At 40.2% G+C, this 24,957-nt stretch overlaps 1 protein-coding gene across 6 annotated transcripts in view; it reads right to left on the bottom strand.

The window, feature by feature from the left end:
- The window catches only part of ankrd12 (ankyrin repeat domain 12), a 36,405-nt gene extending 13,564 nt beyond the window's left edge, over positions 1-22,841 (bottom strand). For 4 of the 6 annotated variants that reach the window (XM_051412685.1, XM_051412668.1, XM_051412660.1 and 1 more), the window contains exons 1-2: positions 22,098-22,841; positions 2,239-2,352 (exon numbers count right to left, since the gene is read on the bottom strand). In XM_051412685.1, coding sequence (XP_051268645.1) covers positions 2,239-2,298 — 60 coding nt within the window. In that variant the 5' untranslated portion in view covers positions 2,299-2,352; positions 22,098-22,841. Of the gene's footprint in view, positions 1-2,238; positions 2,353-14,176; positions 14,283-22,097 lie in introns of all 6 variants that reach the window. The other 2 variants (XM_051412651.1, XM_051412676.1) reach the window with 2 other exon arrangements.
- Positions 22,842-24,957: the final 2,116 nt, after the last annotated feature.

Consider the following 24,957-nt stretch of genomic DNA (forward strand, 5'->3'; position numbering starts at 1 on the left):
GGTTTGCCTGCATGACTCACTAAAGTCTCACTCCCAAGGCAGGGTCTCTGCCAAGAGTTAAAGTGAAAGATCAGGAGTGACTAGTTTTTTCACACACAGAAATTTAAATATGAAAGAGAAAGAAGTCTTGTTGCAGTGTGAGAACTTTCATACTAGAGCAAACAGAACTCCTAGAACAGTTAAATATTAATACTTATTAGATTAGTGGTTTAATTTAAGACAGAATGACTAAAAACCTATTAGACAAGCTGCCCTTTGCACTCACATGTTAATATTTCACACATACATTAGCAGCACTCGTATAAAAAAAAAGAAGCAACATCTTGAGGATTTAAAATATGTAAAACAACAATCCCTACAGTCTCTATGGATCTAATGTAATGAAATGGAGGACTCGTAATTAACTGTATACACTGAACCCAATCTTGTCTACACACACCGCGCTCAATGTTAAACACAAGTACTGCCACACTGCGGTTAGTTATGTTTTCTTTGGTGACCAAGGTCTGAGCCATAATTAAGTTAAGAACACAACAATTCCCACATCACAAGAAAGAAAATGTTAAATGTGATCCCTCCTACTTTCAGCTGCTAGTAGTTTTTAAAAACGTCTTCGCTTTTCTCTGCATCAATTAAAGAAAATGCTGTTCAAATTCTTCAGAAAACACTAAAAACTTATGGTAGAGGTGGTGAGGGGGTGGCTCCAGTGCATCATGTACAACAAAACAGTGATAGCACCCACTGCACCGGGGCTGTATCATCAAAAACGTCTTACAATTCCAGTTACCAGGTTCTCGCACTCTGATCTTGCAGACAAAGCTTATTCACTACCAGTACTTTTAGTGAGCTGCACTCTGGTGCAGTAAAATACATTTTTTGGCAGGAGGAAAAATGTATGCAGTGTGGTGCTTCTTTGATCTCAGTGAAGCAATGTGCCAGCTGTGCAAAGCTGAAGTGTCTGGCAGTGTTGTAAGTAAGAAGAGAGTTAGGATGAGAAGCACTTCTGCCTTAAAAATTAAAAAGCAGACGTATAAAATGGACCCACTCATTTATGGAGAAAATTATAAATAAGTAGTGTTGGTATAAAAATGCGGAGGACAGGATTTCTCACTCACATACTCCACAGTGCATTAAGTACCTTGTACTTAAACATGTGTGCATCAGTTGTTTTATGACAGCACAGTGAGGCATGAATCAATATTCACAGAGTGGTTCTCAGAATACTAGTTGTGTCCTCTGATCCACCTTGAATGTATATTGTTGGGTTACTGGTGAATCACATTAAATCACAGTATTAGAATCAATGTCAACATGGCTGTCAAAGCACAGTGAACATGATGTGTGCACCCTGCCAGCACCCAGATGACTGGCTAAGAGACAGTTTACACAAATGTCTGAGGGAGAGTTCATCAAGAAGCTCTTCAAATCTGGAACACTGACTAAAAGTAAAAAAAAAAAAAGAAAGAAAAGGAGTTGTTTTGGGTTTTATTCAGCGCAGGAAGTCAGGCGTACTCGGTTAGAGAGCTTTGTGAAACACTCAACAGGTGCAAAAATGTGCTAAAACATTAAAACACTCACATATTTCAGCACTGAGGGAAGTTGTGACTAAACAGAAGAGTCTCCATAAAAAGTAAATCTGCTTGGAATTTTTGCATCTCTGAGGTTTCCTATAATAACGCTGACCAGCTAAAGTGCTAACATTATAATCTGTGTCTCAGGTAAATTATGCAAGATTTACTTATTATTGTCTGCCTACAGAACTCAAAGATAACTATAATATTCTAATGTACTAATATATACTCTACATGACTTGGGATCCAAAACAGCTACTGAATGGACCTTGAGGTGAGACTCATTTGTCAACTGGGGTTTGTATGATCAATAATGAACTAAAAGACCCTTAAGTAGTCTGAAAAGTTGAATATTTCAACATCTACAATGTCAGGACAGCTGGACAAACTCCACCAGCTGATGAAGATCATGTTATATAATCTGCATCTACTAAATGGTCCTTGAGGTCAGATAGTTTTTTTAGTTTCAACTGCTGGTTTCAAGATCAAGAATGAATTTAAAGCTCTGACTTGGGATCTAATTTTGTGCTACATACCTCTATGATTTAACTCAGAATTAAAAGAAAATAAGCCCAAATTTCACAGAGCTAAACATTCATTATACTCATTTATCATTGGAGGACAGAAAAGTGATATTCAGTGCTATTCTGTGTCTGTGCTAACACACCTTCTTCCCCGCCTGCTTATCCACCATGGCTCCATCTCTGTCGCTCCCAGGTTTGGCCATGGTGTGGCACCTGACTAGCTGTGACAGCTACAGCACAGTAGGTTCATCATGCACCTGGAGACAGAAAACAGCAGCAATGAGAAAGACTTCAACATTGCCACATCACAGTGAGTCTGAGTGGATGATCGGCTTAGTGTTTGCACCAGACACTGGCCAGCACAGGGGACATTGTTTAAATACAGGTACAATTAAATGACCAGTCTTCACAAAAGGCCCGTTTCACAAGCGAGGCCTTCAGCAAACTGCTGCATCACAGAGGAAACATGACCTGTGTAAAGACAGATCACTTAGCCAGAGAGGAGTGGAGTGGTAGTGTATGAGCAGCTACTGTACACGTTGAGTGGATCAGTAATGTGGGATTTTTATTTAAATTTCCATACCACTTCTTGAGAATGACCTTAACAATTGAGGCAGGAAACAACTACACAAAAGGTAGCATGAATCACAGCTTTAGGGACTCTTTTAAAGTTCTGCTAGGAAAGCATCCCACCCCCCCCCCCAAAATGTTGTCACTGTAGCCTACTCATCAGTTTAACCAAGTTTCTCTCTGATGTGGTTTGTGTCAGTGTAGTAACACATGCAGCAGAGTCAACGGGGGCACTGCGGGTGCCTACAGCGACTCGAGAAAGTATAACACCCAGCTGAACATGTGCACAAAGCCGACATGGCATGTGTCAGTTATCTTGTCACCTGAAGATTTGTTTGTTTGTTTTCAGTCACAAGACGCTCTTCTCCTGTATGCTCACCGAACTTCTACACTTTCTCTCTAAGACAGAAACGGCATCGCAACTGGTTTCACACCAATAGCGTCTCTTGGCCGTACAAAAGCATCGCAAAAAAAACAACGTCTATATTAGGAAACCTGAGAGCCACTGATAAGATGTGAATCAGCCTCCAAGATGAATGGGAGAGCCCCATTACTCAAAATGCATCCAATTACTACAAATACAACAACCTATATAGTAAACATTTAATTTTAAGAAAAGAACCGGTATGATTGTTGTCTTAGTACTGAACTTATTCACAAAGCAAATCAGACATTGCTAAAGAGTCTTCACAAGAATTCTGGGGATTTCTTTCCTCATAACCTAGTTCTCTCTCTATCAGGACTCTGTGATGTGATGTTCAAACAATTAAAGTAATTGATTAAATCTTTGCTTGTCTTTTCTTTTTTTTTTTTTTTACACTGGTTCCAGTTTCTCAAATGTCAATATTTGTTATTTTCTTCGTCCTTACCGACAGTAAACCGCATTATCTTCGGGGTTTGAACCGTGGGTCGAACAAAACAGGCAATTTGATGGTGTCAACTTGGACTCTGACATTTTATAGACCAAAAAAAATAAAATCGTTAAGTAGTTATGTAATTGAGCACATAATTGGAAAATTAACCAATATTTAAAGTTATTATTTGTTGCCTTGCCATCGTAGTAAGATTAAAGACACTCTATAAACTGTCAGGGTCAAAAATGAACCATTACATTGTACAACATTTTTATTTTAAATCATGATTTAAAAATGAATGTTGACGTAGGCTCAGCTGTGTCATCTACAGCTTTAGTTTTCCTGTGGGCCAGTAAATATAACCTGACTGCAGCAGATGGGTTGATACATGGAATCATCTGGGAAGTTGTCTTTGGAAATTGTGTGGAAAAGGGCAAAGAAATACTTGGCATTTGATTGAATAAACCATCTGTCTATCACTTAAACACACACTATACTATACACACACACACACACTAAAACTTCATGGTTTGTTGATCTTAATTGGTTTTATATATAACATTTGGCCACAAATGCATAGATTTAAGCCTGCCAAGATGGATTCTCATGTAATCTCAGGAGTCCGGCTGCTTTGCACGGTTACAGTATGTAAGAGGTCAAAACTGACAGCACACAGGCAGCAATGATCTCCAAATGACGAGCCGTCCCTGCTAAACCAATACTAGTGGGAGATCCAAAAGTACTAAGCAATTGATTGATCGTTTGTTTGATTAAATGTCAGCAAACAGTGAATAAATCCAACATGGCATCTTTATACGTTTTGTTTTGTCTGTCCAGAAGTCCAAAATTCAAAGATGTTTAAATTAAAATCAAACAGTACAAGAGAAAACAGCAAATTCCCACATTTAAGAAGCTGTAACCATCAAATGTCAAGTAACTTGCCAGGTTTCCAGAAACATCCTGAGTACATCTACAAGTACTGTTTATATCTACAAGGTAGGCATCCTGTTATTTGGGTCTTTGTAGCTACGGTGTGGACTGCAAAACAATTATCTTGTGAGGCTAAGATAGACACCTATCTTATAGGGAGTACATGTAAGGTTTGCTACGCTAACCAACTAAGATGTAAACAATGTCAAACAAATCTAGACTGTGGAGATTATGACTTGAGACTCAAACAGCGTCGTATGAACAACTTAGACAACAGAGACACATAACACTACCATGAGAGTGCAATCAATCTGTGCTTGTGTATGAAACTAAAATCAAAAATACACACCACCACTGTGGCTAAATGGATCATAACAGCCGTCAACAAGAGAACAAGCATGTTCTGGCGTTTCATTCCCACCTTCACATGGGGCAATTATGTGGCGTATTGAGGAATTATGTAAAGGCCTTAACTCTTACAAGTTCAAGCAGCTAAATCACTCCAAGAAAAATACAACAACAGAGCGACCGTTCTGCCACACATTAAGAGCAGGACACTTAATTTATATACTGTCTGGTCTTAATTTAACTTGGATGTTTAGAATATTATTTGTGATCTTTGTAATACGTTTGGGGACAGTGTGAGAATTATTTTAGAGCTGAAATGGTTTTGTTTAGTTTAATTCAGATCCTCATTAGCTACTGTATCTTCCTGAGGTCCCCATTTGAATGTTTTAAAATACTCAAATAACACAAAAATACATAAAGACACATCCATCACATTCATACTTGCAATGGGACTACATAACACAAATACTAAGACATACAGCAACCAACACCACAAGCTGAAATAATTGGGTCCATGTTCATGAAGTCAAAAACTGCTTCCACTTTCTTAACTGTGAAGCTGCTGCTGTATATTAATCCAAATTAAACAGCTTCGGTCTGTTAAAACAAGTGATTTGAATCACCTTGTGGCTTTCTTCGCCGTTTTCTGAATTCATTGACTACACAATTAAATCAAGCTTATTAATCTATAATAAAAAAGAACTTAGTTGAGACCTCCTGCTTTTCAAGTAATTAGATCTCCAAGTATTTTGTGCACTAGACTACAACATTATTAAAACAATTACATTTTTATTAGACAGCAGGGCTCGTTTTAAGACGTCACACTTGCCATTTGCCTCTGCAGACAGAATCCAGTCGTACCTGTTTCCAGCGCTAAATTACCATCAATAAGACGACTAGACTTCTCAAAAGGGAACCCAACATTTAGTCTCCTCAGAAACATTTACAACCATGGCTGAGCCAGAGTAATAGCACAGTGTCGACAGGTATCGTTTTTCCAACACACAGCCCCGCTTGCTCGGCCGAGGCCGGCGAGAGGTCCATCATTAGTCAGCAGATAGCAAGTATGCAGCAGCACCGTCATTCAGGCCACTGAAAGGGAGAATTGAGCGGCCCGCAGTGAACACGTTGGTGTAAAGAGGCTAGTGTATCGGGGGTATTAAAGCGGTATGGACAGCACAGGACCAGACCAGAAAACAAACGCTGACAGGACTCCAATCTGGCCCGGAGACGAGGCGAGGAGGGTGTGACTATAATTACAGAGGTATTTGGGCTCTCGCCAGTTTGGCATTTGCATTCACTGAGTTTCATGAGCAGCTCAGGGCTGCATAAGCCCCTGCAAGCTCTGCCATTAACCTTGGGCTGTTTCAAGTCTAGATCAAACCCTGCTTTGATGAGTACTACCGTTCACAGAGACTGAATCGGAGATTAGTTTGACACTGGATCCCGTGCATAGAAAACAGTGATAGCAACAATTACCTAACCCACTTAATTCCAATGAAACAGGCTATCAAACTTCAAAATCAGGACTGTGAAAGGGTGAAAGTACTTCAGAGTGAGAAGTGACACTCGGGATGGCTGGTACCCTTGCCTATAGTGCAACCTATGATTATTTTTTATTATAGATTCATCCGCCAAGTATTTTCTCAACTAATAGAATAAACATTTTGTCTATAAAATGGGGAAAATGCTTGTTTTTCAGAGCACAAGGTGGAGTCTTCAAAACAGTCCTAAAACATTCAGTTTAGGATTTAATAAAAGCAGCTAATCTTTACACCGGAGAGACTGCTACCAGATAATAGTCTGTATTCTTCTCCAATAGTAGATCTGAAACAATTAAGTCAATTAATATAATCGCAGATATACAGAAAATAGATGGCAACTACTTTGATAACCAATTATTTCATACATGTTCCAGATTCTCCACTGTGAGAATTTTATGTGATAGTTAATTTAATATTTTTGGGTTTTATACAGTTGGTTTAGCTTAAGGAAATAGTAATATGTACTTTTTTTTTGCTATTTTGATTGTTCTGGAGACCAAACAATTATTAGAGTAATTGAGAAAATGATTGAGAGAATAAATCGATAATAAAAATAATCATTACTTATTATAATTAATAGACTAATCGTTCCAGGTATAATATACAATGCTTCTGTCCAGGCCACTGAAAACAGTCTAGGCTCTTTTTTAATATGTAGCCATCAACATCAGTATTTCCCCTATAATTATTTTCAGCGGCGGTGCTGTTTCATGGTATTCATACGTACTGGAGCTTAAAATTTCAGGGTATTCCAAGGTTTGTGGAAGACAAAGACAAAGAGATGAATATATATAGCGGGGAATTTGATGGTCCTCCCCCCAGAAAAGGTTTTTCCAATACAAAATCTGCAGTTTCACATCATTTTGGACCATTACCATGAACATATGTGTACAAAAAGGTTGAAAAACCTAGAGCAGACAATAAAAACAGAACTAGAGAAACTGGTGTCAAACATTACAAACATTTTCTCGAGCTAAAACTCAGTGACAGGCTACATCCTGCCTGTGAGCATTTTATTTTTCTGGGCCTTTAGTAGAAGAGCTCCAGGGCTCTTCTGTAGGGGAATTCAGTGGGGGTGGCGGTGGGGAGGGAGGGAGGGGATCTGATGCTCAGCTGTTGTTGCTTAAAGTCCCTGATATCTCCACAGGTGAATTAATTAATGTTAGGAGATTCAGCTGTGTTCTTTCCAGCCGGCAGGATGTAAGAAAGGCCCGTTTGGAAGCTAATCAAGGAGTAACGAGAATAATCGCTGGTCGATTATAACTGACATAACAAAAGAAAGGCTTTAGGAGTGTAACGTCTCTGAGTGAACTCCAAACAGCCCTCAGGCACAGATAGGAAACATTAGTGCACAATCACCATCGAGCTCCACGTTATGTTATGTCTTATTTGCTGAACTGAAGTTAACATTGGACACGTAGGCAGTAATAACATGCCACTGTGTCAATGTTACGTAGCAGCCAAAAATATATCGCCTTCTCTGCTCGGTTTTTAGACCAGCACCAAAACACGGTGGCCAATAAGGCCGGAGGTCAACTTACTCTTCAGATTATGTGAATTATAAATGTAACCCTTTCTGAATTATCCTCATTAAGCCTCGATATGACAAACCACAAATGAAATATCCACCTGCACTGACTGAACTAAGTCAATGAAATCCCAAGTTAAGTGTGTTGGCTGCACCGCTGGTCCTTCTGAGAAGCAGATGTCTCTGTATTTATTTATAACCTCCTGCACTTTAACTGCGATGGTTCCTGACTAACAACAATAACAACCATTTCCCTGTAGTGCTGGAGCATGTTGGCCCTGACAGCAGAGCGGCTGCTTCAGTGCATGTCCTTGCGTGAGTGCAGCGGTTTGGGGGTTTGAGGAGGACGGGCGGGGTGGGAGTTGGTGTGGAGATGTGTGCTGGGGGGGTTGTGGTGGTGTAGCTGAGATAGATGAAGAGCACACACAGTACAGTAACCTGATCCACAGACTGCAGGATGGGACAGGGAGGGAAGAGGGCTAAGAATAGCACTGAGCCTGACACACAGAGCGCGGAGTATGCCACCACCACCACCACCACCAGCATTACTCCACTACAGCTTCCAGAGTACTGCCTGCTGTGAGCGCTCACACACACACCATGTGGAAAATACATGTGATTCCCCCTGGTCTCCCATGTGGCTGCACTTAGGACTACGCACACAAAGGAACCCGCTGGAAAACAAGCTGCGAATGTAGATCGCCATGTTCAAAACGTTATATACAGAGCAGAAATAAAACCAAGTGGATTATTAGCAGGAATATTTTAAATCTACATTAAAGATAAGTCTTTTTATTTTATAATTTTCATACAATAGGAGGAGACGCACTACGCTTGCTGCAACAGTAAACAGCCGGTCACGTGGTTGTGGTCCTGTATGCCGTCAGGCTAAATGATGGGGGAGGTCTTTCTCAGCTGCGCATCCACTCCCAGCCTTCGTCTCCTCCTCCTCCTCCTCCTCTGACTCTCTAATGAGTAGCAGGACAAAGCGAGGCGAAAAGGCCCGATTACTGAGACTACAGGAGAGGGGTAGAAAAGGCAACAATACCCAGCAAAGAGCCAGCCATCTTCAACAAGATCACACACGCAGACTAACAGCATTCATTGTTATATCACTGACCAATTTATGTGCCTGAAATATACAATTACCTCAACCTATCTATGTCAAATATGTTATGTGCCCCAGAAATGTCCAGTTCAATTATTTTCCTGTTGAGAAAACAAAAAGAAAATCCTATTCTTCGACATGTTAGTAATCCAAATTAGAGTTAAAATTATGTAAAATTGATTAATTCATCTTTAAAATGGAATTGTTCATTCAATTTATTAATCTACATTTTTAAATGATGAATTATTCATTCAATTTATCAAGTAGGAATACCAAATATCTGCTGGCAGAGTTTATTTTTAATGTCTTCATGATTGAAAACTGTGGCTTTTAGATTAAGTAAGCAGTTTTAAAACATAAAATTAAAGATGTGATAACTAAACTGAATAAAGAAATACTGGAGTAATTACTGATGAAGATAATAGTATGTCCAGCAAGCAATAACCCTGCAGTAATATAAACCAGGAACTGTTGTGGCCAGAATACCAGAATAAAATAATAATAATCACAAATTACTTTCAAATATTCAATAAAATAACCCCACACAAGCATCTATTTGTGTCATTTAGCCACATTCAAGCATTCCTTCAACATTAACTCTCTACCACTAACAGTCCTTCGAAAATCAAAAGCATAACATTTCATACACAACATAAGTGCAGCTCTCCTCCCGTCACTGGGTCGTCTGAACTGAAGGCATATTTCGACATGGACAAACAAACAGCAAGTGACACTGGATGCCTCAAGGCGTCTGTTCACCTCTCTGTACCCTAACCCCAGACAGACAAAACACGCCTCCTCCAACCAGGGTGTCTGGCCTTCGTTCCAGTAGTTGTTCGGTTGCATAAATGAGCCAGTCATGTTCCCTGGGAAGGGGGGGGGTGAGCTCAACTTGGGACAAGCACGGGTTGCCACTGCCAGCAGAGGTGAGTAAAAGTACGAATAAGCAGTGGACCAAATGGTTAATCGTGTTAGTTTGGCAAAAAAGATAATTTCAGGACACCAAATTTTCTGGCTTAATTCATAATCCAAGCATTAAGCTGTTGTAAGACCCAGACATAATGTACTTTATGTGTCCTAAATGTGTATTCTTATGTAATATTGAGTGCTGGACTGTTTCACAGCCTTATCCATCACTTAAAAGCTTCCATAAAAAAACAGGAATAGCCCTAAAAATTTACAAGGGAGAGGCTCAGGGCATGGCTCGCACACAAATCAAAAGCCTCATAAAATAGCCTAATGTTTGTATGCGAGAGGCGTGAATAGGGTTAACTTTACTGGCAGGAGAATAAGGCTCAGCCCACTGAAACACGCCCATTAAGTTGGGCCGAGAGAGCCTTAAGAAGCCTACCGCCACCGCTCTGAATGTAGGTTAATGATCAGATACCCAAGAAACGCACAAGAACAATGAAGCCTTTACTGCTGATTATGGGTTAAAAAAGGAGGGGAGAGGGAATGGGGGGAGGGAGGGATTAGAGCAAAGGTTAGGACCTAGGCGTGGGTCTTGTTCTTATTTCCAGCACAGCTCACATGACTGAACCAAACACTGGGAAACTGTTGCTGTTCAACACTTAAATATCAACAGTACAAACAGACATTGAAAACCCATTTTAAACTCCAGAAATCTACGCTGAAGGTAAACAATTTAATTTAATTCTTTAAGAGACTGGTCACTTTTCAACTCGCGCTCACAAGAACACGAGCGGCAAACACGGTGTACTGAACTCAAAACAGCTAAATTCCTATCTTTTGCACCTACTGAATTAAGGAAATTGCTTTGTTATCTTCGTCCCTGAAGCCACTTGCATTAATATAAAGCAAAATACATCACTAACAAGGTGTCACAACCACAAGGAATCATCAAGGAAGTTCCATATGAGCAACTAACAGGCCCTCGGTACGACAAATAAACCACGAGGGAAACGCTGTGTCAGTTTTCATTATGACATTCAAGACATGACTCCATCTACACCTGCCACATCCTATTAGGCTTGATGAGATGTCGATCCGATCACAGGCCCAACACATGGCTCGCCCGGGCTGTGCCAAAACCACAGCTTTGCAGTGCCAGAGTAAGCCTCTGTGAGTGAGTAAACCTTGACACAGCATCTCCGGCTTCAGACTGGAAGGAATACACAGACTACTGAGCAAACAACGTCTTTGATCAAAAGTCGAGCAGCATGAAGATTAGTATCAGTTTCATTTCAGTGTAATCACTATTGAGCTTTTAAGATGGTGGAGATAAAAACAGGTTAACTACTACGACTTTATTGTGCACGATAAAAGTCTACACGAGTTGAACTTTTCCCTGTGCTTATTGTGGTACACTGAGCAAAAACATTAGTGTATGCTCACTAGTACTGTAGGGAAGGGATTTTAAAGCTAATAAAATACACAATAACGGTGAATCAGCTAATCTTTAATCAAGAAATCATTTGAGCTCAAGATAATTTATTGTGATTTAATACATTTTAGTTAATAATTTATGTGCAAAATTGTTTTCTTGATGAACTGATCAATTTGAAAAATGCCTATCACAATTAGTTTTATCACAATGTGTCTGAATAATTGTCTATCAATTAACTAATCAATAATATTGACTGCACTTCTAAATGTGTCTCGACAGCAGTTTTGATGCACAGGAAAAAAAAAGTAGAAAAAAAAACCACTACCTTTGATCAGAGGTAACAACTCATTCGCAGCAATCATTGTCAGCCTGAGTGTATTTCTATAGTCAGCACTGTATCACAACATACAGTATACATAACAGTATATATTCATATCAATATCTCTATTGATTTGGATTTTCAAGTATTCCTTTTAAAACCTGAGGCTGTGTGGGACTCAAGGAGCTTCTGTATAAAAAGCAGCACATTTAAACACGCAACTGCTGTATCCATACCTGCTTTTACAACACGAGACCTTGACCGTAATTCATTTCAACAGCTATTGAACAGCTATTGAACGGCTATTGAACGGCTATAGAACGGCTATAGAATATGGACAGCTGGTCTGACTACCTCACATTTTCACACTCAAAGGCTGTTTGGAGACACAATCAAACACTGTTAGATAGACACAAAAGAAACCTCCTACATTGTGATCTCAGATTACGTACACACAGACACACAACATTCATTTATCTGAAATTGTGGGTGTTGCTGAGGTGGCAGATGTTGGCACATCTAATCTATTCCAGTATACCAACCCCGGGCTAAATATATAGCCAATATGGACGATTATACCATTAAGTAGCTTCAGCCACAAGACTTTTAAACATAAACTGTGTTCTGACTTAAGGCCGCTCTGAAGTTGGATATTTTTCTATGCATTTTTGTCAGGAGGGCAACAAAAAAGAGGTACGGTCTTATCTGGAAATGAGAAACATTAGACCAGTTAGGATACAATTACTCCAACGTTACACAGCAACTACATTGGCTGAGGCAACACTCAATGATGCTAGCGGCGCAATGGATCATAGTTCATCCGTTGTCTGTAGGGCTGCCACAAATGGTTTGGTACGCATGTGAACCCTGGACCAAATTTAAATATACTTTTACTGCTGCAGTTACTTTTTAAGAGTAATAATTCCTTAAATCTTAATGCGGCGTTGCACTGAAAGATCAACAAGACAGATACGTGCTGTGTTTTTAAAATGAGACCCACCGTGACTCAGTATTTGCAGTGGTGTAACTGGGAAACTGGGCGTTGTATAAATAGATCATAAGATTGTGATGGTTTTTTTTGCAACTTCGGAAGTATCTGCTGCCTTCCCCTCGACACACAGGAGCAGCTCCTGCCTCTGCTCGTCTATGACACAGCAGCTTTCGGTGTAGATAGGCTTTTATTCCTGACGTGTGAACAATCGGGGGACCTTGAGTGAGACTATAAAGTATTATTATACTATTTAATAAAAAAAATGGTTTTGCTGATCCAATCCATGAATCCCTTAATGATGCTAAATGATCTGACCACCTCGTTGATATTAATCTTATACAAATATCAACTGAGGTGTTGTCATCTTTTCCAACTGCTGCTCTTTTACAGTTTATCTACTGTTGTTAAATAATAATCTTTAAAAAGGTAGCTGAGATCTATCAACAATATCACGGATACCGAGTCATTTAAACTCCTTTCTCTCTGAACCTTTTTAGAGACCGTTTAAAATGCTGTTTCCAGTGTTTCCTCTAGGTTTCGGCAAACGTTTTACGTATGAAACAGAAGTGACACTTCACTGCAACACAAACAAATATATTTACCGTTCTAATGTTTCCAGATGTTTGATATCAGGACGTTGAGCTGAGAACTGAAAAGTTGAACGTTGTCCAATTAAAACGGACCCACAGCGGTGACGTTTTTGGTGGAGCTGTTAGTTTAATAGTCGACTTGGAAGAAAGCGAACGTTTTGACAATAAGCTACATCAACACAACAGTATGTGGAGTTAAACTGGACAGCCCCAATAACCTCTGAATAGTTTTACTTGTTAAATTGCAATGTGAGCGGCAGCCAACGGGGGTGCATTATGTCGGCAGGATCATTTAAAAGGCAACCGTGACTACATTGTGCGTCTGCCCCATTTCTGATACCGTGGTGGCAGAAATTTAACAGAGGCGGGCCGCCGCTCCAAAATCAACAGAGAGGAAACACTGTGTTTCCGTGTTGAGTTCTGCTTTCATTTTACTCAACATTAGTCATCACATAGTGCAAATTTGAACCAAACATGCAACTGTCAGTCTTACTGTAAATATATTTGCAGTCCTCTTAACTGTATAGCATAGCTGTATTATTGAATGAGCATGAACAGTGAACCATACCAACGATATAGGGTTAAACTATCTTATTCTTCAGAGAAGTACTATGTTTAATTCAACACATTAAAAGGAGGTGAAACCAATCCAAAAAAAATTGTCCCGTGAATGAAATACTCATTAACCTATTTTACAGCAGGAGGGTCCGTGTCCCTTCAGAAAGCATGGTCACTGTTAGAGCCAGCGTAAACAGGATATGACTGCTTTCTTAGGCATCAGTTAAGTGGAAGCAGCCAAGCAATGAAGAATGCAAACCACACACCCCCTTGGTCAAATTGTCTTTTCCCCCCCTGAACGCAGACTCTTATTTCCCTCACTACTCATTCATAAAAAAGGAAACTTTAAGGGCTCATTAATAATCAAAAACCTAGAACATTGTAACATTACAACCCAAGCTGTTCCTTCCTCCTTTCTTTCTGCGTTGTCATGCTGTATTCTCCTGCAGGAAGGTCACAGGGCTCTCGAATCGTCAGTCTCTCAGAAGCACATGGTGGATCTATCAAGGCAACAGCAGCCGTTACACACCGAGATACTGCACCCAACGTACCAAACAAAAACAACGCTCTCCACACATTCAGCTCCTGGCAAAGGCTAGCACATGTTGTGTAATCAGGAGGCTCCACCCTTTTCACACAAAGATACACACACACACGCACAAAGCGCACACTTGCAGGGCCTCTCGAAGACGCAGACGCTCGGCTGATGGAGCCGTCGGCACCCAGGCTCAGGCTAGAGGTACTTCATATCATAAACGGTACTGGTGCTTTCACAGTCTTGTTTGAACTGAAACCCAATAAATGTGATCTACAGCTTGAAGTGAAAGTGATACTAAGCAGAATTTTGAACCTAATAGAGGAAACAGATCATTTCTGCCTTTGGGATTCTTTCCATTTGTTACAACCTTTCCAAAGAGTTGCTCTACCTACCTAAGACCAAGCTAGAGGGATTTCCTACACACCTGAAAAATTAGCAACACGGACCACAATAATCAATGACAGTAATTTATTAATACTGAAGAGACACTGGTCTTCACTTTGAGACGGAAGAGTAAAACAAAAACCGTTTTGGGGGGTTTCCCTGAAGATACTGCTCTGGTGTGATCACTCAAAACAATAAAAAGAGGAACCAGACTAAACTCGAGTACACTAAAGAATTTTGTCAAAAGGTCAAAACCGTCAAAGCTTCATTACAGCCAGAATTCATAATGTGAGTGTTGCTGAAGAAATGCTGCAAGATGGCAAAGGGATCTAGATCTAGTAGGCAAACAGTCCAAACATCTCCTAGGCTAGGCTAACCCTCTCATGAAGAAAGGCCTTCAGCACAAAGGACACCACGATTAGAAGTCAGTGGCCGCTGTTTACACCTGGTTTTAACACGCGTCTTGGGTGATCTGATCACAACTGGACAGCTGTAAGTGCAGGTGTGAATCCTCCAAGAACCTCAGATCACTAAGACCACATTCAGAGGAGGTCTGGGCCACATATGGTCACATTCTTTTAGCAGTGAGTGCATCCTGGGCAACATTAAAGGACCGCCAACGATCATACTGAAGTGCAAAGCAAGAAGAAGAAAACAACAGGCAAAATGGATTCTTGTGTTTGGAATAAACACAAAACTCACTGTCTGAATCCTGTGCTGTGAACACTGACTCTCAGCTAGCACAGGAGCTGGGAGGAGGAGGTTTAATAAAGCTAAAACAATCTTCATTAAAGCCTGGAAGCTGATGGGACAGTTAGCTACACGACTAACTTAACTTACTAGTTAATGGCAGCTACAGTTAGTGGTTAATTAGCTACATGTACTGTCTATCCATGAGGAAACTCTATAAATCCCAGAGAGTAGAGGCAGGGAAGCAGGAGGACATCAGCGGGAAAGCCAGAAAATATGTTCACCATGAAATATGATCCAGTTTTTTTTTTTTTTTTACCAAAATCAGCGAATTAAGTTAATAAATAATAATAAAGATGTGTTTTCGTACAGTAATCAGTGAAGGCGAGGACCCAGAAACACTTCAGCAGTTTGTACGGTTTTTCAACCCTTTTATTTTAATCTATTCTATTTATTCTATAAATTGCACCTTATTTTTCATTAAACTAACCTGCATTTGTACCCCACCACATCTACCTCGTTGTGAAGGTAACTTTCTTAGCAAGGCACTTTATTATAATGCTTTCCTTAGATTATGTAATATACCATCAACAAACTGGACAAAGCTTTTTAAATTGACATACAGTCTGTTATGATATGCAACAAATTATAAAAAAGGTGTTGAAACCTGTTATGCTTAATAAAAATGCTAATTATAAATTATAAGTTACATATAATCCATCCATCCTGATAACTAAAAAAAACAAACCACTGCGATGAAAAACCAACCCGTCCCGATTAATAAGCAGCACACTAGGGAATACTGTATGTGCTTACATAATTGTTCCTGCTTTAAAGCACCTTGGTCAATACCCTATTCTCTAAGAGGCTTAAAGTCTGTCTGGAAAGGCCATGGTAGCCATGGTATGGTTTCCCAGTTACACATACAGTCGGTGTAATGTACATGTCGATGATAAACAAGCGAGGACATCTTGAAAAAGGTTCAAACATGATTTAGCAGATGTCCAGTCACACTGAACTGACGCATTAGGTTGTAAAGACTGTGTTAATGGTAGATCAAGACAAACTTTGTGCCTCCTAAGGTCGTATTTCTTGACGTGCGTCTGCATTGCTTTTTTCCACACACACACACACACACACACACACACACACACACACACACACACACACACACACACACACACACACCCTCTCAGTGACTTGTACAAACATTCGCCTGGACTGTGCGTGTAAAACTGATGCGATTGCAGACCCGCCCCTCATCTGATTTTCCCGATCTGGCAGAAATTAAGAGGAAAATCTGATTTTTGTGCATCCAGACCTGTCACTCAATGCATCCGGGTGAGATCAGAGGATGAATGTTGGCACTGAGTGTTGCCAAGATAGACGGAGCAAAATAATATTTCACATGGACCAAATCTACTCCCTGGCTTGAAGTCCCAAAGTTCTTCAGACTACCAGCACAGCCGGACCGCAACAAACAAACAATGTTACATCAGTATATACATTATTTCATTCATCCAGTTTTGATTAATTGATTAGGCTAATAATTCTACTACTACACAAAATAATTGTATTATGTCAAGACCACAATTTAAAAAAGCAAAAAAAAAAACCTAAACTACTCGTGTAGAAAATCAGATATCTCAATGTCTGAGAAGCTGTTACCTGAAAATAATTTTTACTTGGCAAATGAATATGACTTTGAATTGACTGATTTTACTTTCAAACGAATAACATACATTTTTGTGATGCGCCGTAGATTATACAATGTCACACTATATCATAACACAAAGAAACGTGAATAGTTAGACCCTGACCCAGTGGCCAACTCGATTTTTGAGTAGAACGTATCACGGTTGAGCAGCTGGTTAACTTTAAATATATATTATAATCTTGTGTTTATTGGAAGACCCTCCCTCAAAATCAAATACTCCCAATTTCTCTCCAAGTTACACCATGTGGAAAAACTGCAAAGGCACCGTGAGTAAGCAATAAAAAAACAATCTAACCTCTGAGAGAAAGAAGGATGGGTAGTGGTGAAAGAAAAGGGAAAATGAGTCAGTCAAGGGAAATGTGCTAGAAATTCTGAGAAAGACCAAATTAACACAACCAACACGAGTCAAAAATACTGCACTCTCACAGAATAAAAGGTCATGCTGCGTTCATCACTCAAGGTCAACCAATATTTGGCCATGTTGTTAAATGTACCCTACATAAGTGGTGTGTATCGAGATTTAATAGTGGCATTAGTCAGTTGGCCATGACAGTCAATGGCACATACTTTGAAAAGCAATGTTTTAGTAGTTGCAGCACCACATGGCACTGCATGCTGTAATATCTCTTTAAAATACAATATGATAAAGCTATCAAGGCCATTAAAACAGCAGAACATCACTGCCACACAAAGGCCCTTACCTGTTGGTAAAAAAAAATGGGTGTTTGTAATGCCCGACAGTGGCAGCCATCCAAATTAACTGGACAAGGCTTCAATGTTTTGGGCACAGCCTCCATCTGGCTCTAGGTAAGCTGCACGCTCCAAATGATCAATTTCAAGTGCGAGCCAAGCAATATGTTTAACCACACCTACACTGTCAATGCAATGCAATCCTGTACATTGACACAGGTAGCATTTATTACGAGACCAGAGAGGTATTGGTTCAACACGCTGAACCGCATAGCATCATGTCATCTGACGTGCAACTTTGATGCCTGCGGAAGAAGTAAAAAGGTACAGCAACCAGAATATGTCAAATACAGAGTGCAAACGTGATAAATATGTTCCTCATCTGGAGCAGCAATGTGTGTTTTGTGGTGTGTGCCATTAAAGAATCAAGAACTGGTCGTGCTGCTGTGGTTCACCGTTTTTTTAGGTTCATCAGTTACGTCACACAGTTGGATAAAAGCGGTCTAACAACAACAGGACTGTACGTTTTCTGTTGTGGTGTGACAGTATGATATCATCATTTGTTTAACGTGCAGTAAATGTTTTCCTAAGAACTATGAAAGAAAAGACAACACAAAACATCAGGGTGTGAGCATATCACAATATTGGTTTGAGTAAAGAGTGAAACATGCCCTTAAAAAGATGCAAGATCACGTAGAAATGCCACGCTATTTGTCTGAAGAGTGCTGTCATTTTAATGTCAAACCCCTCTAAGCTGGCAGATGATTGAGCTGTCAGAAAGACTAACATTTCAGAGGGACTGCAGAAAATAAAAAAAAGGATACACCTCAGCCTCAATGACGCAACAAAAAAAAAAAAAAAAAAAAAAAAAAAAGGTACTGCGGGACTGATGCCAGAGTAAACATAACGCATTGCAAGAAGCTGTATGGTGATGTCTAACCCAAATCTTACACTTTTTCATTCTCAATCAAAGCACCATCTGATACATCCTCAGTTGCCACGTACACTTGCAGGATGTTTACCATTCTCATGTCCTTTTTGTTTTAGACCTGCGGTTGAGTATTGAGATATTAGCACAAAGTCATGGACAATAAAAGGGAAACCTGTAAAAATGTGTTTGGCAAAGTGGGTGAATATGATTAGACTGGAACATCTTACTAATCCCACCACATACAATTAACTACAAACTAGAAGTGACGCTTACTAACGCTTTTTATGATAATATGAGAATAATAAGAATTATTTTGCCAGGGCTATGACTTGCAACATTTGTGTTTGTTGTTGCAGTGCCTGTATAAAAAATAAAAAAGGGACTAAAACATCAAATGTTGCCAGTGAATAATGGATTAAATAACAATTACATTAAAGGATCAGTGTGTGGGATTTAGTCACATCTAGCGGAGTAGTTGCCGATTGTAAACGCAAAGGAGATACACGCAAAAATACACAAACAGCCCGATCTACAGCCGGTGTTTGATTTGTCCGTTGAAGAGAAATATGGCAACAGGGCAGCCTCCGTAGAAGGCGACCAGCAGTGTCTGTAAATATAATACCTATTTTCAGTAGGGATGTAATTCTTGGCTAATACCAATGTTTAAAATAACTACTTGGCATATGCGGAAACCGATGTTTTTTGTTGTTATTTATTCGCCTTTGTGTGCCAGGTAAACACAGAAATCGTCAAAGGTGAGCTCCTCTGCCTCGTTACAACTTTGTCTTCTTCTTTTCTCAACAGCTGCATAGAGCACGTAGCTATGTGTTAGCAATACGCACCAGTGCTGGAAAACGGAGGTGATTATTTCTACAACATCCGAGTTGGAAGTAATTGTAAATTGATGCAACACAACATCAGTCACTGATATCAGTTAACTCCATCTTGTTTGCCAATAGCGCTACCAATGTTTGTCCGAAATATCTGTGCATCTCTAATTTTCAGGTGATTTTACACTAATGAAAATGCAGCTGCGCATATTATATTCCATTTCTGCCAATATATCCTCCTAAATGTCACACACTGGACCTTTAAATTAAAAATATCCTCTTGTAATTACAGCACCTGTGCATTTCCAGGTTACGAGGGACTCAATTTTACAGGTAGTAAGTGTGTCTTGGCCAACTGAAAGTATGCAGTAGTCATTAAACTAAATACATTACCACAATATTATCAATGGGTTCCTCTTCTCTAGTTTGAGGTGTGATAATGAATCAAATGACTACGTATAGTTTTTAGTTTTAGCTGAAATGAGAACCAACAAAACCCCCCGTCTTCCATGGTATTCTGTTTGACAACCACAGCCAAGTCCAACCGCCACACAGCGCACGGCGTGAATTTAACCGCAAATTACCAAATACTGGTTGGCCTGGACGACCAATTGGTCAATTTTTGCTATTTTCTTTAGGAGGTATCGAGAAGATCTGCTGTATTCAAATATCCCCTATGGCTGATAATGCTTTTAGTGACCCATCAATTGTTAATTTTACATAAATTCTAATAAAAGGTTTGGTAAGAACATGGCTTGATATATCTTTTTGTGGTTATAATAGAAACATTTTTTATGCAGTTGTGGTTTCCTGTGTATTGTTGACGTGTTCTCTTGTGAGCACATAAGGACAAAACCCTCTAATGTTGAAATCACAAAGTACTTATTTTGTGAACAGAAACCATGAAAATAATTAATACCGTCTTCCTTTTCTTGACATGCATGGTCTTAGATTATTAGGCTTCCTACGTCTTTGACAAGACATGAAATAAATATCACATCTGACAAAAGCTACATTTAGAGTCTTAGTTGAATAAAGTGTTAATACTGTTTGAATTATTTAATATCTGTTTCCTTCCAATGATTATATTTGTTCATATTATGGCTGCACGAAGAATTGAAATTAATTGTGCAATCACAATATGTCAAAATAATAATTGCAATATGATTTTTTTTTTTAAAAAAAACATTGTGCCACTCTAGTTCATATTAATGTACTGTATTATAACTCCATGGTAAAATCTGTCTTTCCCTACAATACTAACATCACACAAGTATATATGTATGAGATGAACAAATAATACTGGCAATTTTTGGTACTGCTTGTGGTGAATGGGGGATTGCACAAGCTTCATTTTTAGTGCGTATTAAGTGTCGTCTTCAAAAACATAGCTCTTTAAACTTGAGGTATTTTACATTTAATGTTGACGTTTTACTGGTTCAGAGCAGTCGTTGCACGGACAGCCATCTAGAAAAAAAAAAAACAGGCAGCTTTTGTATCAGGCAACACACCCCCAAGATGCCACAGGCATTGGCTGGGAGGCTCTCCTGGTTATTCAAGCTATGCTACTTCCTTGTATGAATTAGCGAAATCAAGACTAACGTTAGATATTCCTGTATTTTCTTCTACCCCAGACTGTAAAGCTATCACACCTACAGCTGAGGCTGGGTGTAAATAAACGGTGGCGAGCTCATTGCAGACACCACCACCCACCTCACGGTAATGTCGCTCCTGCTTTCTGCCTCCAATGCACAAGACGACACTATGTTTGTTAAGCGCTAAAAAAAAAAAAAAAATGTACAACTTGGCTATGGTTTGGTAAACACACCGAGCCACGGTCTCGGTGTGCCCCCTGAAATGCGTCCCACATGTACGTGTGTTGTGTAATGTGCAACTCTGTCGCCAAGATAAAGAACATTCAAGTTCACGTCTTTTTTGTGCGTGTGTGTGTGTGTTTTAATGTCAATATCCAACACGAGAGGAGAGCAGAGCACAGCCCGAGACAAAAGCCCACTGCAGCCCCCTTTTCGCTGCCCCTCAAAACGATCCCCCTCCCCAGCGTTTCATCTAGATAGCCAGCAAAGCTCGTTTCCAACCCTTTTCTTTTTTATTCTTTATTTTAAACACAGCCCTCGCAGGCTGCGCTGGCTGACTGGAGCTAACCCAGCTCACTGTTTTCGCCCCCGACATTTTCCTATTCGCCGTGCCGTACTCTCGTAGCTAGTTGTTACACGCAGATTAACGAGTAATTCTCTCTCTCTCTTTTTTTGTTGTTGTTGTTTTTTTTTTTAATCGCTCACGAAAAGAAAAAGTAGTCAACGTGTGTAACGCACGTGGCACACAACCCGCACCGAACCCACGCAGACACATAACATTCCATTTTCGCACGCAGTTTACTTCACGTTAGCCGAACGTTAGCCTGCGCGCTGTGCAACTTAGCCCAACGGCTAACGTTATTTTTTTTTCTTTCCTTTTACCGCTTAAGATCCGTAGGGGAGTGAAAACAACCCCCCCCAAAAAAAAAACTGCGCTTACCTTTGCACCGGGTTACGCGTTCCCACCGACTCATTCAGGTTCAGCTAGGTGTTGAATGTTGCGCAATATAAATAGTTATTTCCTAAATATTGGACGTTAACCGTAGCCTACGGCTGTGTGACGTTCATCGCTGGTTTTGAAAACATCCCAGCCGTTCGTCGTCCGTCCTCTCCGACAAAACCCCAGCAAAACATGCAAGCGGCGCTCCCATTGGTCGAGGGGGGGATCACGTGTCCGCCCGAGCCCCACCGAGCTTATAAGGTCTCCGTCTGCTGGATAGACTTGAGATCGGGTATGTGTCAAACGGTTTTAACGCTCGTTTTTAACGACTCCCGTGAGTAAACCCGCACCGCCGGTGTCGAGAGTGTCCTCCGCGGTTTTCACGTTGTCTGTCTGTCAGCTAGCGGCGGGTATAACCTCTGTCGGGGGCCGTTAACGTGTGAATGTGGACTGACATAGGGGGGAACGGGAGAGCAACGGCAATGGCCACTTGACGTCATCTTTTCCGCCGCTGTGTTGCGGTCAGTGGGAACTTTCTCGAAGATCACGGATGAGGGTTAAACACCGGGAATGGCGGCTTCTTGCTCTCTCTTTTGTGAGGCTACACGGGGGGCTGTATGGCTTGTAGTTTCATGAATAAACGGGAATCCGCCCTGTTTTTTTTTCAGGCCCGCACGTAGCTTCAACCGTTTCTCGGCCTCGCTTTGAATCGGTTGCGCAGTGACATTTGCATCATGGAGGTGTTCTGCGCGCATGCGTCATGATGCATAATATTGTATGTTGCAGAGCAGGCTTGAAAGTCGCAAGAGGAAACCGGAGTGGGGGGAGGGGACACCGGCTAGACACGAAAACGCCACCGGGGCGTGATGGAAATGACAGGAGCAGTTGTAGGAAGGGTTGGGGGGGGGACGGGCAGTGTGTTGAGGGCAAGAGGGTTTATCATATGATGGCTTAGACCGGATTAACCTTACAGATATCTCGGATTAATTAAAGTGAAAATATAAATGTGACATTACATTTTGGCTGGTCAGAGTGCTCATTTTAAGATACCTGTACACATTATGGAGATTTGAGTTACTTTTGGCTTTGAGTTATAGCCTCTAATTAATGATAATGACTAGTTAAAACACAAATATAAAGGATATCTGCAATTCAGCTCTAACTAGTGATAGTTTTCAATTTAGAAACATGTTATTATTCACAATTACACATTATTTAATTTCTTTTTTGGATAGTTGGAGCTAGGATGATTGTCAAAAAGGCACTGGGTAGTCTTATGTGAACTGAAGACAGCCTTTCTGTGATATGAATTCAGTCAAACCTATACGTAATCTTGTACATTATTAATTCTCACTTGGAAATATGTATTTGGATGTGTCTCCTATTTTGCTGATTTCTGTAACGTGCCACACTTGCAGGTGATAAATGTGAGTGGGCTCTTCAAAATGCATTTGTATGTCTGCGGTATGTAATTGATAGTCAAGTGAAACCCTTCACAAAGCTTGTCAGAGAAGGCTGTCACTTAAGTAGCTTTGACAGTGGAAACTGTGACATAAGCTGCTTTTGTTGTACAGCACGGCATCATGTGGTAAAGCTCGGTGATACTTTAATTAAAATAGTATTTTTCTGTAAACGCTAGACCAGGATAAGACGTGGCAGAATAATAATTCCAGAGAATATCTATAAAATACCGACAATCAGCTCTGTAAGTGTTTGTGCAGTGACACCATTTTGGTTATCTTGGCTCCGTTTACCACCACGATGGATTTTTAAATAAAACAGCATGTGTTGCCTTCAGTGCAGACTTTCAGCTTTGATTTGAGGATATTGACAGCAATAAATTGGTCAACAATACAGGAATTACAACCCAATTCATCCATACACCCCACATTTCACAGTACCAAAAATAATTGGACAAATTAACACATTATTAAATAAAGTCGTCTCATTTAATACTTGAAGTCTGGAACCCATAGACCCCCTTTAAGTGAAGTGCACGCTCTGTTGGCTTCAGGTCTGACTTGACCATTCAAGCTCTGTTTGGTCGTTGGCAGTATGTCTTGGGTTATTTTTCTACAGCCTGAAGCATCGTCCATATAGATTTAAGTCTCTATACGCCTCAGCATTCATCCTGCTGCTTTTATCAGCAGTCGCGTCTCTAATAAATACGAGGAACCCGGTTCCAACAGCAGCCATAGACCCATACCTTAACATTACCTCGACCCATGTTTAACAGATGACGTTGTATGCAAACGATAATGGGCTGTTCCACTAGTGGAGGTTTCTATGATCTTGGTTCCAGAGTGGTTTGCATCTTGTGTTAAACTCCTGGTTTTATTGAGACGGATATGCCTTCTTCTTGTGTGTCTACCACACTGTCACGTCTTTGGCCCTCATCCTGATACCAGCAATATAGAGACTTAGCATCTACTCTACTCTCTTAATCAGCTGATTTGTGCATGAACTAATGCCTGAATGTGTTATCCCATCGTCAGTTGTCGCCTGTCCTACGAACAGCTGTCCGATTACTGTTCATCCCGATAAAGAGGTGGACTACAAATACGTCTGTAATTCCTACACCATTCATCCAATACCCCAAAATTAAACCTGAATATCCGCACATGGAGCACATACTTGTTCAATTTCAGAACCATCATGGTGGTGTGTACAGAGCCTAAACAACAAAAGTGGTGTCCCTCTCTAAATACAGTTTCAGGCCTTATTCTACTGTCAAGAGTGCCTAATAAAGCTTTAGTAGCAGCACAGGCCAAATATTAACGTATAATCTGTACCAATCTATTTTCAGTTATATAACCTTTTCCTTTGTTGGAATCCTGTAATTGACACACTGACACCTATA

The sequence above is a fragment of the Dicentrarchus labrax genome, unplaced genomic scaffold, assembly GCF_905237075.1.
Source record: "Dicentrarchus labrax unplaced genomic scaffold, dlabrax2021, whole genome shotgun sequence".
Classification (NCBI taxonomy): domain Eukaryota; kingdom Metazoa; phylum Chordata; class Actinopteri; family Moronidae; genus Dicentrarchus; species Dicentrarchus labrax.